Below are 16,963 nucleotides of genomic sequence, written 5' to 3'. Positions count from 1 at the left end.
CCTTTTTTAGGTGTTGTGTCACATGTAACAGGCTCAAATCCTTCATAATTGCGATTTATGTATTGTGCACAACAAGTCATCGTAATACCACTTGTCTGAGGTTTACAGCATATTATTATGAGCAAACCAACGGAAGTAAGTGCAATAATTCCAAGTATCACTGCAAGTGAAATTAACACAGCTATCAAGTGTTTAATGGTTTCACTAAGGTAGCTTACAGCCATCAGCAACGTTGGCTCCACAGCATTGCCACTGGGAAGAGTTCCAAATCCCTTCTGTGGTCCAGTAGTGGTGTTGTGGGTACTGCTTGAGATGATCTGAGTAGAATGTATTTCTTCCTTGGCCATATTTGAAGCAGATTTTACATTTCCTCTTTGTATGGCCTGCAGCACCTCTGTTGTAACTCTTGTTCTCGTTAACTTGGATACTATGATCTGTAAACCCTGTTTTTTTAGTTGGTCTGAGTTGTTACCTGAAGAAAGGTCATGGAGTGGCATTGGCACAGGAGGTGTCACTCTTTTAGGCATTCGCACACTTTGAGAATTTGTAGCATCTGCTTGTTGAGGGTTGCGTTCCCCAGTTTCCATTTCTTTGGTGCAGTTTTTTCTCAAGCATCGCCTCAGATAAAAGCATTCCACCTCGGCAAAGCGTTTCATTGCACAGCAAGTTGAGCACTTTTTACAAGAGTCAACTGTGTAGCCCCATTGGTAGGTTCCACGAGGACAACCTCCGCAGTGTGCATTTGTCTCTGATGTACATGGGCTAGTGGTCTCTCTCGGGTGACATGTCCTGCACACTTTACATGATGCACTACCATGTCTCTCTTTATAACTTTGGGATGGACATGTCGTACAGGTTATTGAGGCAGCATTTTGCTGTAATTTACTGCCACATGGTGGAGTTAGTTGGTGACCTGGGGCACAGTCTGGGCAAAGCTGACATCCGATTGTCGTATTTTGGTCATCAAGAATAGTGTATGATGAAGTTGGACATGTTCCATCGGGATTGTTATTAGCTTGGGGCAATTCCGGTAGAATAAACAACTGTGCGAGAAGAAAATGAGATGTTAAAGCACTTCAACCGCATAGCCTGTATACAGCCATCCCCTTCCCCAAATTTTAATTTTGGGGAGGGGGTCTGGCTGTACATTGACTACTACTGAAATATTAAGGGAGTCATTTGTTATCTGCAATCTACCCTCCACTGCCCTCGTAATTTATCCCAAAAATGGCTGCAATCTAAATTCGTTAATTTATCCGTGCATTTTGAAAAATCAGTGAAACGTTCAGGCCCAAATCTCTTAGAACTGCCTTAGAATCGCCATGTGAATCGTTATTCTCCCCTATAGTCACACTTGGATCACCTAGTACATACAAATATTTGTCCACTAAGACCTTTCGGCCCAAAACCCCTGTTTACACGCTCGCGTACTCGCTAGAAGCACGTGATTATTAGATTCAAACAACAAAGTTAAAACCCAGGTATAAATATGGGATTTTAAATAAGGTGTTTTTGGACACCAAACCATACAGATAGCAAAATCAGAAGTCGCTAGAAAGTCACTAAATCAAACTTAAATAATGTCAAGAAAACGGCGATTTAAATCCTATATATATATATATATATGTGTGTATATATATATAGGATAACAATTTCAGTGATGGCGTGACACCAAAAACTACGCATGGGATAATAGGAATACAATTAAAACTTTCAAGTTCTGTGATTAATGTTCTTGGAAATTGTAACTCATCACTTACATAGCAATTGATTAGAGTGAGGAAGATGGCTGAGATGATTAGCAGAATTATTTTCTGGATCCTAGTCGGCCAGAGACTAGATAGTGTCTTTCTAATCACATTTGCAGGATCTTCTTTGAGGTCTATCTTTCTTGAACATAAAGGGAGTACAGAAGCCTGTAATCAGAAAAGAACGAAATTACTTAAAAAATTCGGAAATATGCAATTCACTTTATCTTAACTACCTATACCTTTTCTAAACGGGTAAACTGCGAAGTTACTGTGATCCGTATTTGATCCTCTATTTCGAGCTGTTAATCTTTAGGAAAAAATTTTATCCCCTTTTTGTTCGAGAAATCCTCCATGTATGTAAGTAATACAAGGTATAATGTCGTATCAATATTATTATTAGTGAATGACTGACAAAACACGTAAACTCGAACTGTAATTTCATTGATCATGATGTTCCTATGTTTGCACAGCATTGAGAATAGTATACAAATTCTTATCCTCGATGTTCGTTCAAGTCTTAAAAATAGTATTATTTCATCCTGTCATTTAAAAGTTGATTTGAGCCCTTTCCAGTTATTTTTCAAACGGGCGTTTTAGATAACCTGAATGGTTAGTCATCGGCAATAGGTACCTAAAATCGAGATACATCGTAAAGTCGTCGATAAACAGTATAAGTGACGTCCAAATCTTCTAGTTTAGCCACCTAAGCTTTCATCGTAGATTAATACCTTATGATGTCTTCCCATCTTTGTTGTGCACTGAAAATGATCCCGGATTCTCTATGAAAACTAGAAAGGTTTCCTGAGATACATTCACCGAGTGCTTCGACAGAAAGGAATCGAAACTAGAGCCAGTTCCTCGAAACTGACCTGGCCTGGGCCGAAGTGAAGTGAAAATCTACTTATTACTTGGGCTTCCTGTGGAAAACCCCACATTTAAAATTCGGTCGTTTACATCTGCGAAGGCACAGGTTTTCAGGTTCCTAGGAAGGATTTGTGGTTACTTGGCAAAACCCAAAATTGATTTTTTATGTTCTTGAAAATTTGATATCATTTCTCCTTAAAATGCGGTGTTTGATAGGACAATGATATCAATTGTTTTTATCGAAACTTGCGTCTCGCAGTACGTCGCTCATTAAAATTTGCGTTGCAACGCGACGTTTGCAGAGTGTTCACCTACTTGCAATTAAAAAAGAACCTCTTAATCTTCTGTCTCGAAACGACAAACCTCGGAGATATTTTATTTTTGTAAAAAAAAAGCTTTCAAATATCCACAGAATCAGTTACTTACAAGATCATAGTGCCGTTACTCGTTACTGCGTTACTTTGTTTAAAAACACCCCCATCACAGAGGGAAGTCCAAGGGAAGGCCACTGTGGCCTCTTGTTTATCTATTATTTACTGTTTCTATTTGTCTTTTATTTTTGATGGACGTGAAATACAGAAAACAATACATTTGTTCGGATGGTTTGTCACGCAAACTGAGGCTATTAGTTGAAATATATAATTAATATTATCATTGCCATTTTCTTTATCATTATCATTGTGAACGTTATTGTCATTATCGTTTCAATAATCAACAATCCTCTTTTAATTTCGGTTTATTCTTGTCTCTTAAGTGATTGTTTACTTTGAAAATTTTGTCATCTCAAGTACATTCTGTGCTTATCAGTGGTGTGAGAAAAAAAGGTAAAAGGAGGCCCTTTAAGATTCTTGGGTGTCATATTACTTTGACGATTAGTGTCCCCTTATTGCTAGCGAATGACCGGTTTTCATACAATGGTATTCTTAATATTACAAGTATTAAACGAAATTTATACTCTGATGTAGCTCATTATATCATTCACTGAAAGCATCTCTGAGACCCAATTACTTTGGGCTCCAAGGTCATCTTGCCGAAAGATTTCAGTGTCCTTTGACTGCTTTCTATGTTTTGCGGTTAAGTATTGTTGACGAGGTGCCTCATTCTTCTTAACCTGCCGCGAGGAACATATAAGACCTCTACTTAAACAATTTCGCATCTATTTTACCAGTTTAAACTCAAAACTTGTACAGTTGTAATCCTGGGAATAAGATAAATATATAAATATAATGTTTGTGTTTCATGCTTTTAATTAAATTTGATGCAATTTTTCCTTCAAGTGACTAGAGACAATCCGAACAAACACCACTTTCTTATCAAGCAAGAAAGAATTAGAAAGAATAGGATACAGTCCTGCAATTTCCCTGAATTAATCTTCATGAATATGAAATAGGTTAATGAACGAGCCTTGTATGCTCTAAGGATTTCAATTTTAACAAGGCAAACCACAAATCTGCCGGTTCTTCGGGAGACCTTCTTTTAACTTGATGATAATCCTTTTAAATCCCCTTTGATATCTCATTTACAAGTTTAATAACTAAGGATCAAGACAGCCAACCAAAAGACGAAACAATGAGCACTGCGCCACCTTAAATTAACTTGAAAAGGGGGTTCCGTGGAAGGTGTCTTTCAAGTGATTCCTTCGTCGATTTGCATAACTCCGTTTCGTCCCCCCCCCCCCCAACCCCAAGGGAAAAAATAGAAGAGCGCCGCGAACTGATTCAGTTTGCCAAGAACTCCAGTTTAACCGTTGCCAGATTGGAATAACTGCTCGTTTTTGTTTTGCAGTCTTCGTAGGTTAAAATCGGTTAAAGGTGCTTGTTTATAACGGGATATACTGTGAGTTAAATTATTTTTAAATTGATTTCCCGTCTCAGCCTTTGCCAATCTTTAAATTAAAAAAAAGAGCGAAAGAGCAGAACCGATAAATGGTAGCCCTCAGGAGAAAAAAAAAGATGATGAAGAGAAGCTCTCCTTTTGCAGCCGTTTCTCTGACAACCGCAACCGTCGCTTGGTGCTCGCCACTAATGAATGAGAGCCTTTTTTTTACGAAGAACTTCCCTTTTGGTCATGGAGACTCACAGCTTCTTTGCAATTACGCTTGCCTGTCACTACAATTGTTATGTTAAGGAGATCTTCACTTACGGGATTATCATAAAACTGTTCTAATGAGCGGAATGACATCAAGTTCATGTTGAAGGAAAAAAGTATAGTAGACATTACGATTTCGACGCATCTTTATTGCATCTTGAATTTGACAGCCAAAAATGAGAGTTTCGTGGTTTTAAGGAAAAAGAGGGTCTGAAAATCAAATGATAGATAGAATGTTTCGCGTTGGCAATTAGGGCCACCTTTTCAGTAACTATTCAGTTGACAAGAAGAACAGGTGGCATGTGAATGTTCACTCTCATAGGAAACGAAGTCGTACATGAAGCATATGTTTGGTTAGAGGTGTTACGCTCCACTCCGAGTTGTCGCGTTTTTTTGTTTTAAACATGAGCGATTGGTACTGGATGACAGCCTGGCTGCCTTCATTACTAGCTGTTCTTGGAAATGGTCTCGTTATTTATTTGGTTCTCTCACGTCCAAGACTTCGCACCATACAGAACAGGTTCACTTTGTCGCTTGCCATAGCTGACTTTTGTGTCGGAGTTTGTTATTATCCAGGGCACGCAATATGCCAATTTTTACTCAACTCGTGTAATAAGGTTATCAGAGATGACATTGCAGTGATCATGATCTATTCATCTGTATCGAACCTGTGCGCTATGGCTTTCGACCGGTACATCGCTATAGTCCGACCTTTGCACTATAGGTCCCTAATGACCACTAAACGCGTAAAACTATTGGCCGCAGTAGCGTGGATGATTCCGTTGATAGTCTACTTGATTCCTTCTGTTTGTGCCAGCTTTGGCTTATTTCACATCAACTTCAAAATAAGTGTAGTTATTTGGACCACGATCTTCGAATTTTTTCCTTGCACGGCACTTTTTTTGACTACATTACAAGTAATCGTGATCTCGAGGAGACATTGTCGCAGAGATTCACAACGAAGTTTGAAATGGCGTCGAAATACATGTTCGGCTTCAGTGATAGGAACAGTTGTGACAGTTTTTCTTCTTTGCTATGCCGTGGAAGTTTATAGTTCGTTTTGTTATTTTACGTCGATATGCCCGCTAGATGAGCATATATATAACGTAGTGCGCTTTCTCGTGATAATTAACTCGGCAGCGAATCCTGTCGCTTATGCGTTTTTGAAGAGAGACATGAGAAGAGAACTCGATTTGATCATCAGCAAGAGATCTTTTATCAAAACAAGGTCAAGACGCAGTAATGAACGATCGTCTGGTATTTGACCTCTTGCAATGCATGTGAAAAGACAAGATGAGTTGCCGCGATATAGGATTAAAGCATTGAATTTATATTCGGTTCGAAATCACTGATGGCCCTCTGATGACTTTCAGATAAGGAAATAAGCACTAAAAGTTATTGTTTAAGGTTTTTTTAAAATTTATATAAGGTCCCTTAAGAATCTTAAAACAGAGTTACGATTGAAAAAAAAAATATTCGCTATGTAGAGGGAGCACTAGTTCTCTTGTTTAAACTGATTGTAAAAATGTATACATGTACGTGTAATGACAAGGTTTGGTTAGTGTGCAATCTTCTTTTGACCAGCTCTTGTCAGAATGAATAGAAAACAGTGCCTCAGGATATGTTATCTGTAAATTTACAACAAGTAGAAATCTGGTCTTTTTTTATCAATTTTTAAAGCAATAAAAAACCGAATTTTTTTTGCGAGTCTAAAGATGAAAAATGGGAGCAAAAGTTGACAGATATTTATATTATTTTGAGGCCTTTCTCGTAATACATTAATTAAAATGTTTTGTGGACATTTCGTAATTGACATCCCTTTCATTGGCCATCATTGAGTTGGAAAACATGACGTACCAAAGATGAATGATTCCCCAGTATTAACCCTTAATTAGGAAAAGTCATGGCGTGAATGAAGACAATCACCGTTCCTTAGAATATGCCGTCGATGTTGGCTTTCTTTTTATCATTTAGAGCCCATCACAGTGGGAGACTATTATTTTCTCGATCATTTCTTTGAATAAATCCTGTAAATCTGAAAATGTTATTCATGTTTTTAACAATGAGACTAATAATAAACATGCGGACGCGATTTTTGTAGGTGCTGAAAATAACTTGAAATTGCCAAGGTATTGATGAACTGTAAATCAATATGGAGAGATTGATTTTAGTCACAGACATCGAGGATATAGTTAACAAATTTAATTTATTTTCACTTTATTTTGCGAGCAATTTATGTTTTCGCTAACTCCTTGTCGTAATTTAATTACAGTTGGAATGTTAAAGTGGAATAAATGAACACTATAATTGGAGTGGCTAAACTAGGTGAGCCATGTTGATTTTGTTGTCAGAGGAGACTGTTTCATTTGTAATTAAAGATCAACAATAAATCGCAATGTTAAAAAAAAAGAAATGTTAACTTTACTAATGACATTTTGACCAAAGGGGGAATTTCGAACGAAACTGTATTGTCCGCCACTGTGTCTCTTGGCTACAGTCGTTGTCAATAATTTTGGGCTTTTTGCACACCATAAACACGTTTCTCATTGTTTTTGGAGTGATTTTAATTAATCCACGGCGAATGTATTTTTCTTTTCTGAAGTGAATCGTTTTCTCCTATGCAAGTCGCATAAGTTAACACGATGACCGATTGAACATCGCTGTAATAAACCGCCTTTCAGGCATGTTAACTTATCCGTTTGTTTTCAATCGCTATGCAATCAGCTATTATTTACCACTGTGTTCTACATTACATAAGAGACAAATCTGAACAAAAATACGTAGAAATCGAAGAGTATGAAGTATCTGTGCAGTTGATTTGAGATGATAACATCGAACACGTACAAAAGCATGCAGCATGCATGTTAGCAGGAAGCCAGACGTCGACGACTGAAAGAAATCTAGACAGGTGATACTTCAGAACTCGAAGCAAAATAAAAATGCGTACATGCGTTTATTTCTGACTAAAGGTGAATCCTATGTTGAAAATGACTCCTTAATCTTCTTAAAACCTTTTGATGAAGTTAACGAAGAATTATCGTATAATCTTTAAAGGGAAAGCCTAAATATGATTTTTATTAAATTATGGTACTTCCTTTGTTGAACAATCTGACAATTGACAACACCATAGGACAACTTTTTCCTAGTTAGTCATTCTAACTTGTCAACCTCATGGATTGAAATTTTATTTCGTCACTTGAGCATGCACCTTTCCTTTTTTTCCATACTGTAACATGAAGGTCACGCTTCTAAACTAAAGCCGTGTGATTTGTAGCATTTTAAGTTCCAGTTTTGATCGGATAACCGCAAAAAATGTGGCTTAAACCCAAAATTTTGAATTGCATAATCTAACACTGCAGGTGCCCTTTACAAATGGAAGATAACATCTCAGTAGTTGGCTGGCTCCCGAATCCTCCTTGAATCACTGACGTGATGAAGGTTCGGTAGAGAAAATGTAATCTTAAAATGCACTCGGGGAATGCATTAGATTTGCGCGGACCTAACCAGCGTATAACGATAAAAAGCATTACGATAACAAACTGCGGCCCTAACATGATAATTATAGAAGCCTGTAAATCCTTTGAAAAGATTCGAAAGGACAGGATCTTGTTCTGGAATACCATTATTACATAACAGATATGATGCACCAACTCGTCAATCATTCAAATTCTTAACCTGAAGGGGGCTTTTACCAACTGTCAATTGCAAATTGTCAAAGAATACTGTTAACATTTAGTTCTAATAGGGGGGAAGGGTGGCAAGAAAACCCCGATAAGTACTTCATATTTTTTTACAATTACATGTTGGTCATAAAGACATCTTATTTTCACTTTACAGTAGTGGGAAAAAGGATGCTGAAATTAGTTTCATCTCGGGTGTTAATACTCTTATTTCTTGAAGTGACTGATTGAGGTCCTCTGAACTGTTGCTAATAATAAGAATAATAAAGCATTTCTCGCTTACTATAAAGAGAATATATATGCAATCTGGTTGCAATAAGTTAGGTTCAAAATTTACAAGTTGGATGTCCGCGGCTGAAAAGAATTAGAGTTTCATTAGGGTTTAAGTCTGTAGATTGAGCAAGTTCATGAAGCGAAATTGAGGCTGTCACTGCTGCATTTTGACATTTTTTTATTTTCATGTCAAAGCACATTTGAAATTTGAAGCTTTGTTAAATTGATATGACATAATATACATAGTAAAAGTCAATATTACACGCTTAAACAAGAACAAGGAAAGATGCATGCGAAAGCGATAAAGTCAAGACAGTCAAATCTACATTTTTCAAAGTAATTATGAAAATAGCATAGGATATGCTTTAATTTATACATAGGGCTCATTTCATCAAGGTTTAAGTTATTTCAGATTTTTATGAGATAGCTAGGGCATCAGAATTAATTTGTATTTTGGCCCAGAGGTGTTATAATATATAACGACTTGAGTTTTCCAGGCTTTAAGTCTTCAATCTCATTAGTATCTAAAGATGAAATTCTTTTGGCAACGCTTAAACTAAAATGGATCTTAAATACATGCATTAAACTCCCACAGTGTGCCTTTATCTTCCACCTGCTTTGTGTATGGGTCTCCTATTGTTCTTTCCGATTCAGTAACAGCAGAATACAGCAATTTTTCTTCATTGAAGCGGTATCCAGCAATGAAGCCCGCTAAACAATCACTCATCTTTAGAATAATGAATGAGAATTATGCAACATATTTATTTATACTGATTGATTCTTATTTGGCCTTCTCCTTTTCAGTTTGTTTTTTAAACAACGTCGTTTCAATTAGGCGTAAATTATTGTAAATAGAATGCTATAATATTGTCGTAGAATCCAAATAATAAATGTGCTCTTTTTATATCAACAGTCATTGTCGGCATACACGTTGGTCTCTCATGATCGAATCCCTAAGGAGTCATGACAAGACTTGTGACAACTGTAACCAAAAGAGGCCCTTCTCTTGCTGTTATGAATAACATCACTCCTTCGCATGTCACTTAAGAAAATAAATTTCATCTTGAAATTATAATATTTAATGCTGAAGATTTAACGACAGAAAATGGTTACTCGATCGCACGCGCTTTGACCCTAATTATCCATAACTGGAGGAAATTTTTTTATTATTTTATAGCGTCAGTCAAAGTTCTTCAACGTTATGGAAGAGAGAGAACAGTAATACTTCATAGTAAATTCTAATGTAGTTTTGTCTTCATTTTGTCTTGTTTTCATCCGAAGTAGTCATTCTAGTTATTTCACAACAGGTCCGGATATAGGAAACGAGACAACAGGGTAAAATAAGCTTTTACGAGTAGGTATCCTTAACGCCTAATTTTATCACATATTTTTTGTTCAGTCGCACCTTAGAACTCTGAAAGCGCAGCCGTATCTGTTTTCTTCCTAAGATGTGCAGTTGTGATAACTCAAAGACTGGTCGATCTTTCATTACTACGTCTCGACAAAAGGCTTGGTTTCGTGAAAGAGTTTTTGCAGATAAGTTTATCAAGTTCTCTCTTCATGTCTCTCTTGAACAACGCATAAGCGATAGGATTTGCAGCCGAATTAACAATAATGAGAAAACGCACTGCGTTGTATATGTTATCATGTGGAGAACACAATGATGTAAAATGACAAAACGAGCTGTAAACCTCTACAGCATAGCAAAGAAGAAAAATAGCCACAACTGATCCAATCACTGATGTCGAAGCTTTTTGTCGAAGCGTTAACTGAGAGAAGTTTGCGTCTCTTCGGCGATGCCTCTTCGAGATAATGATAACCTGCATGGTAGCGAACAACAACAACGTGCACGGAATAAATTCGAAAATCGTGGTCCAGATTACCACACTTATCTTAAAGTTTATGCTAAACAATTTCAGGCTGACACAAATGGCGGGAATAAAGTAGACTACCATCGGAATCATCCATGCTATTGTCGTCAGTATTTTTGCGCGTGTAGTCGTCATGAGTGTTAAGTAGCGTAAAGGTCTGACAATGGCGATGTACCTGTCGATAGCCATGGCGCACAGATTGGACACAGAAGAGTAGATCATGTACACAGCAATGTCATCTCTAATCATCACATTGCACTTTGAGTCGAGCAAAAAGTTGCATATTACATGCCCTGGGTAATAACATGTCCCAACACAGAAGTCAGCTATTGCAAGCGACAGAACAAATCTGTTTTGTAAGGTCCGCAGTCTAGGACGTGAACGAATCAAATAAATCACGAGGCCATTTCCAATAATAGCTAATAATGAAGGCAACCATGCCGTCAACCAGTACCAATTACTCATGTTGCAACAGCTATCCCTTAAAGAAAAAAACGAAAGTAAAAATTTAGTTATTTTGATTGACTTATTTTACTGTTAGAATACCTTCGATAAGCTCTCAATTGCGTCGAGCCGTAATTATACAAAAGCATCTTAAATACAGAGAAAAAATTAGCATAAGGTTGTTGAGGTTTTGTCATTTGAAACCCGAGTCGATTTTTCCATCCTCATCTGTTACTTTTCTTATTCATCATCTTTTTCGAAATTAGTTTTACTATCTTTCCCATCATGTCCATGTTCTATAGTTTTCGCTTACTGTTTGCCACTTTAAGGGTGCATCAAATGAGGCGAAAAAGAGTCTTTGGAAACATCCCAGAGATCAAGATTACCCACCTGTTTGGCAGAAAAGAAGAATAACTTTAGGTTTTCAAGCTTTTTCGCCCAATTCGTACTTCACTGGAGTTAAATTTGCGGATTAGCGTGACTTATTAGTCTCTAATTCGACCTAGAAAAAAAGAAAGTATATCGTGGTAAACAGTATATCATCGTTCTTGAATGCACGACAAGATACCGGAGTTTAGCTCTTTACTATTTCCGCTGCTTCCGACAGACAAGAAACATATTTCATTCCTTTCAGACAATTAAGTATTTTCCTCTGATTTATATTGGACCTGAATGGAGAGAAGACAATGATGTTTTAAATCGCTATTGTAAACATTGCCAATTTTAATCAATTTTGCCTTTTATATTTCACAGTTCTTTAAAAAGGTGAATATTGCATGCAGATTTCCTATACTACTTTTCATTAAAAAAAGTTCTGGTAGCTGTGTCGTTTTTTTACAATTTTCTGACGTTTTTCTCAGGGCTATGGGTAATTAAAGGTTCTTATTATGGCAGCAAGAAATCTTGAAATCGTAGATTTGGTGATAACTACCACATTTTACTGAAGACGGGAAGATAATTTCTAGCGAGCGTTTTTTTTTTCTGCCATACAAAATCATTTCCCTTTTCTCTGTATGTTACGTACAGGGTCATTCTATCGAAATTAAACCTGCTATGAAGTCAAATCCTACGCAGTGCTTGTTATCTTGAAGGAAATTAACTTTTGATTTGAATTAATGGAGCGCAATTGTAGCCAAGGAACTGTAGCACCTTGTGGTACGTAGTAACTCCTCAAAAGATCATCCAAATTAGTAAATGTAGATGTAATAAATTCACTATGGTTGCATGTATTTCTGAACTGAAAATCGGTCTGCAATCATTTGCATAATGCAAACCGGATAGTGGTTGTCTTATGAAAGTGTTAATGATACTCAAGGTCATCGCGTTCATCTGTTTCTCAAGCGAACTCTGGGTAACCTTTCTGTCACTACCTAAGATTTATTTATTTTTTTCTTGTTTAAAACTTCAGGAAAAATTGTTGCAGGAGACTAACGTAATCATAGAACTCTTTTGACACGCTTTTCCAAACGATCGTTTTCCTCTTGTTTCACAATTTAATGAAATGGAACTCGAAAAAATGAATGTTTTGAATTTTCGGCTCTGCTGAAAAGAACGTCTACGTACTTCACCATGTCAAGAAACGACTGAGCCACGCCATCGATAAGCCAAACTGCCATTGGGATTGAAAGCTTTGTTGTGTCGCCCTCTAAAACGCATGAGATGAAAACTTGTCTGAAATTAATCTTTATAAAATAGCCAAAATACTGTTATAAGTAGGAATATTTTAAATTATTTGTTCCTGTGTTTAAAGCGAACAGAACATGGAAAACCACAATTAAGTTCATCATTTGAAGATTCCTTCGCTTATTCGTAAAAATTTTTTCTAATTTATGTCTTTAAACACACTTTTGCGAAAAGCAATCGTGGGCAAGCCACGGAGACACCTTTTGGTCACCATACTTAAAGCTTTTCCCATTGTTATTATAAATGCTTACCAACACTTTAACCGATCGTTTAACTCATGTTCTGGTGCCGAGAAAGCATTAACACCTTCTGCCGTCCTTTGGAGAACTGAACTAAATTGACTTAACATCTATTAAATTGTAATGGCTAAGTAAATTGTATTGAGTTTTGTCCGTAATTTGATTATGTCGCTCATATGTTAAGGTGTATTGTACTACAAACATGGATTCTTTATGCATATTGTTACTCGAGTTTTTCATTGACATTTACTACGTCTCAATGTTGGGAGATCCTGAGAAATAAACAAACAAGACAAATTTCTTTAGTCGTTAAAAATGAGAACTGTTTTCCTTTTGTTGTTCTTTTACAGGGCATTTAATCTGACAGAATTTTGAATCAAATGATAGATAGCTGTCAATCGAATGATGCCAGTAATCCCATAAAGAAAAAAAATTAGGCAAGTCTTAATTGTGAGCATTAATCACTGAGGTTGTCATCATTTAAAAGAAATTAAAAAACATGATTTTCGTTTTAATATTCATCATTGAGAAGCCGTCGCTACCTAGTCAGCCATAAAAACCCCGCTTCTTCAAGAGAAGTCGAGGTCTGTCTTATTATAGAACGTATAAGAAGGGAAGAACAACTCACCATTTTCATCTATTGATATCAAAGACAAGGATGTTTCCAAATCGGACAACAGTCAGATCGCTTGCCCGATCGTGGTTCTGCGTTACTGATTACCCGGTAAGCAACTACTCGCAATCGAAAGTGGTTGTGGTTTTTGCTGCATTTCAATGCTTAGGATGATTACCGTGGCCTTGGTGGTTAGCAGATGTTATTACATCAACCAAATGATGGAAGCTAATTGTTGATATTTTCCAGTTTTTGTTTTGTGCCTCCATAAGTTTGTTCAGCACACAATAAAAGCACTTCTCTGGGAGAATGATTTGATACTAATTGTAGCTAAACTGTTCAAAGCTCAAAAAGCAAATTACCTCAGGCAGTACTGCATTGAAAGAGTTTAATTAGTGAACAAAACAATAAAACACGAGCAAACAACATTTTACGGAGCCTGTCGAATGTGTTTAAGAGTAATTATCATATTTCACTCTCTAGATTTTTCTTTCAGAATGTCTCGTAATCGGTCCGTCATGTACGTTTATCGTGCATCCAAAAAAAAACGAAAAACAAGATATATCCAGAGTCTTTCTCCATAGTTAAACTACTGATCGGTCTTCTACCACGATGTTCAAAATAATTTACAAACATGCTAGAATTTTCGAATGACAATCGTGAGGACGAAACGTCCATTGTGACGTCAATCAAACCTAGTGGGATGCAAAATTTCAGTGAACAGTATTGAAATTCAATGCCGACAGTTGTGTATAAATAAAAAGGTATTGACTGGATACCCTCAAACGGCAACAAAACAAAGGTTTCAAGATGACAAAAACATGTTGACATGATATTATTTATATATTATCCCCACACCCTCCCCCGCCGAAAAAAAAAATTGAAAGGGAAACAGAGAAGTGATAAAAACAACTGAAATCTAGATCTGAGAGATAAAAATTCGTACAAATTTGTGGCCAATTCATATACATACAAACTCTCGCCCGCTGATCAAGATGGTACAATTTTATGCTAAGTGCACATTGCTTCATATGTGGTTGATAACTAAATGACAAAATTATCCATCTGCAGGTGAACTGCAACGGGACCTGAGAAATTCAAGGGGAAAAAAAGCTTGGCGCTGCCTCCTATAGGATACGAAACCATATGTTGGAGATCACCAACGAGAGGCCGTCAAACAGCAACAAAAAGCGTTAGAGTGCAAGAAAACTTACGACTTTCATTTAATAAATTTACAACAAAGAACTCTGATTCCCGTAGAAATTCACAGTTACAGTTCCAAATGCATTCAAGCTTTGTTACCTTTTTTGTTTGATTCAGCGAATTCATGGAAGAATGAATAATAAGATATGACCTCAATCTTCTCCACGCATAAATTGGGCAACAAAGATTTCACGCCAGTAGAGAAGACGTAGTTCGATGGTGAGGATGTTTTTGCGATTATTTATGGAGCACCTAGTTGCAGTCCTCTTCAGCATAAGTTTTTTTTGCAAGGGAATCGTATTTTAGATCCTTTCATGGAAAATCCACCAAAAAAAAAATTATAATGATGACAACAATAATTAAAATCTTAACGCCACCGTCGTAATGATTTGTGCTTGTGTTAATTTTGAACTTTATTTTACACACCTATAAATATTTCTGCTTGCTGATTGGCAGAGAACTGGTCGATTGATCCTAAATACTGAGTAGACATTTAAAATTTACTGCGAAGGGTTGAAATTCAGTGGAGAAACTCAGTTGATCAAAGATGATTGGCAGGAAGCTGTGAAACCGCACCAAAGCCAAGATACGACATGAGCTAAAGCATTTTGAATTACATTCGAAGGAGACCACGTAAATAAAATGTAAGGAAAAGAAAAATGACGAGAGAGGCAGTATTCAAGAATGTTTAAAACAATATCATATATGCATAAAGAAGATAAAAATGGTACGGTTCTTCCGCGCGATTATACCGACGACATCTACTATTTGATTTCATCTCTAAATTTTGAAAAAAAAGGTAAATCCTAAACTTTTCGTCCTTCTTCTACATACGTGAAGTGAAAAAAGGTAAACTGGGAGATAAACATTTTCCACCAAGCGTCATGCATACAATTGTCATTGTTCATACTCTTTTTGCATACATCCTTTCGTAACTATTTTGCATATCATGACAGTGCATTGTAGGAAATATAATTTACCTGTTAGGAGCACAGCTGGCGAGTTAGGCTTCCCTGTTCATATTTCTTTCCTTGACGAAAATAACCTTTCAACGTCCAGTACTTGTCTTGTACTTCCTTATGAAGAAAGTTTCGTTTGAAAATATAGCATACTTTTAATTATGAGTGCAGTCTAATATAATGTTCATTTCAGTTAGTACAAAATCATATCAGTTAATGGATAATAATGTTATGACTAGCTTTTGAAAAATATCGGAAATATACAGATAGCTATCAGTAACCACAACTGCTCGAGTCAGTTTATAAAAGAAGTCTAACTGAGGCCGTTGTTTCAGACAATCACTGAACCTTGAGATTTTCTTAAAGTGGATTATCTAAAATGAATGATTTTACTGCGGTGTTTGTTCAGATGAAACGTGTGGCTGAATTCAGGGTGATTTCGGATTCGAGCCTGATTTTTCTGCACAACAGTTGAACGTAGGTTTAATAACCAGCCTCTAATGGATAAAAATTCAAAGTGATATTCTTGCCGTATTCCTTTTAAACTCGCTTCTCTAAGGTAACAGCTTGCTTGTGGTGAATTCACCGGCAGACCCTAACCTGAAACGATGTCGAGTACCTCTCGATGAACAGCAGAGGAAAAACCGGAATCGCTGGCCAAACGCAATAAGATCTCTTCAAAGCGAGTCCATTTCGTTAAAAAAAAAATTAAAAATCAACAATGGTTATTATAACAGTTGGGGTTGCTTGTTCAAGGTTGATGAACTGCCAAACACATGTGACATGTGTGCAAACGTATTAAATGACATCAACTAAAGGAAAGTGAATTGAGCGTTGTAAGCTGGTTAATAACGCTTTAGCAAGCAGCAAGTTGCAGACAGCTGATTTAGGGAGAAAAGGTAGTCAAACTTTCTACGCACGGGAAGGAAATAGAATCCTAAGATTTTTATCTACTTTTTCGTGAAAAGATTTGCATAAAATAAACAATGTAATAGAAAGTTTACGGGCACGAAGTACAACAAGAATTAACTTTCGTCTCGGTCCTAATTAGTAGAATTCATTTTTCCATAAAATGTTCAGGTCATGTCTGTCGAATAGCGACTAGAAGGACCTCTACCCCAGCAGTATTCATATACTATGCAATGGTTGTGAGGCGTGGTCCAATTTGATTCTCTACCCCAGCTAATAAAAATTTTGAGAAAAATTAATTTTAAGAATGCCAAATACCTCCAAATGTAGTGGTAACAGTTTACAACGCTTATTCGGAAGAACTGTACCGAAAGACGCTCTTCAAG

General features: G+C 36.7%; 3 protein-coding genes across 9 annotated transcripts in view; 1 reads left to right on the top strand and 2 right to left on the bottom strand.

Annotated features, from left to right (window-relative positions):
- Positions 1-3,184, bottom strand: part of LOC113670988 (uncharacterized) — an 8,843-nt gene extending 5,659 nt beyond the window's left edge. For both annotated transcript variants that reach the window (XM_089204341.1, XM_089204340.1), the window contains exons 1-3: positions 2,480-3,184; positions 1,761-1,916; positions 2-1,043 (exon numbers count right to left, since the gene is read on the bottom strand). In XM_089204341.1, coding sequence (XP_089060467.1) covers positions 2-1,043; positions 1,761-1,916; positions 2,480-2,497 — 1,216 coding nt within the window. In that variant the 5' untranslated portion in view covers positions 2,498-3,184. The remainder of the gene's footprint in view (position 1; positions 1,044-1,760; positions 1,917-2,479) is intronic.
- Positions 1-15,094, top strand: part of LOC113670960 (octopamine receptor beta-2R) — a 22,456-nt gene extending 7,362 nt beyond the window's left edge. For 3 of the 4 annotated variants that reach the window (XR_016185948.1, XM_089204360.1, XM_089204359.1), the window contains one exon: positions 14,578-15,094. Coding sequence is in view for 3 of the 4 variants with exons in the window: in XM_089204360.1 (XP_089060486.1) it covers positions 14,578-14,639 (62 nt within the window). In the remaining variant the exon portion in view is untranslated. Of the gene's footprint in view, positions 1-4,489; positions 6,404-14,577 lie in introns of those variants that run through there. The other variant, XM_089204358.1, reaches the window with a different exon arrangement.
- LOC113670958 (octopamine receptor beta-2R) lies at positions 8,818-16,963 on the bottom strand. Of its 3 annotated transcripts, XM_089204356.1 has the most exons (4): positions 16,269-16,963; positions 15,690-15,785; positions 11,362-11,473; positions 8,818-11,008 (listed from the first exon to the last, which is right to left on the bottom strand). In XM_089204356.1, the coding sequence occupies exon 4, from the start codon at positions 10,990-10,992 to the stop codon at positions 10,123-10,125; it is 870 nt and encodes a 289-aa protein (XP_089060482.1). In that variant the 5' UTR covers positions 10,993-11,008; positions 11,362-11,473; positions 15,690-15,785; positions 16,269-16,963; the 3' UTR covers positions 8,818-10,122. The 3 variants fall into 3 exon arrangements, with proteins under 3 accessions (XP_089060482.1, XP_089060481.1, XP_089060483.1); XM_089204355.1 differs by lacking the exons at positions 15,690-15,785; positions 16,269-16,963 and adding an exon at positions 13,522-14,230; XM_089204357.1 differs by lacking the exons at positions 11,362-11,473; positions 15,690-15,785; positions 16,269-16,963 and adding an exon at positions 11,285-11,350.

Source organism: Pocillopora damicornis, chromosome 4, assembly GCF_964200805.1.
Source record: "Pocillopora damicornis chromosome 4, jaPocDami1.2, whole genome shotgun sequence".
Lineage (NCBI taxonomy): Eukaryota > Metazoa > Cnidaria > Anthozoa > Scleractinia > Pocilloporidae > Pocillopora > Pocillopora damicornis.
This window is presented reverse-complemented; position numbering and strand designations above follow the sequence as displayed.

Excerpts from the sequence above, each read along its gene's own strand:
- LOC113670958 (XM_089204356.1), bottom strand. The coding sequence starts at position 10,992 with ATGAGTAATTGGTACTGGTTGACGGCATGGTTGCCTTCATTATTAGCT.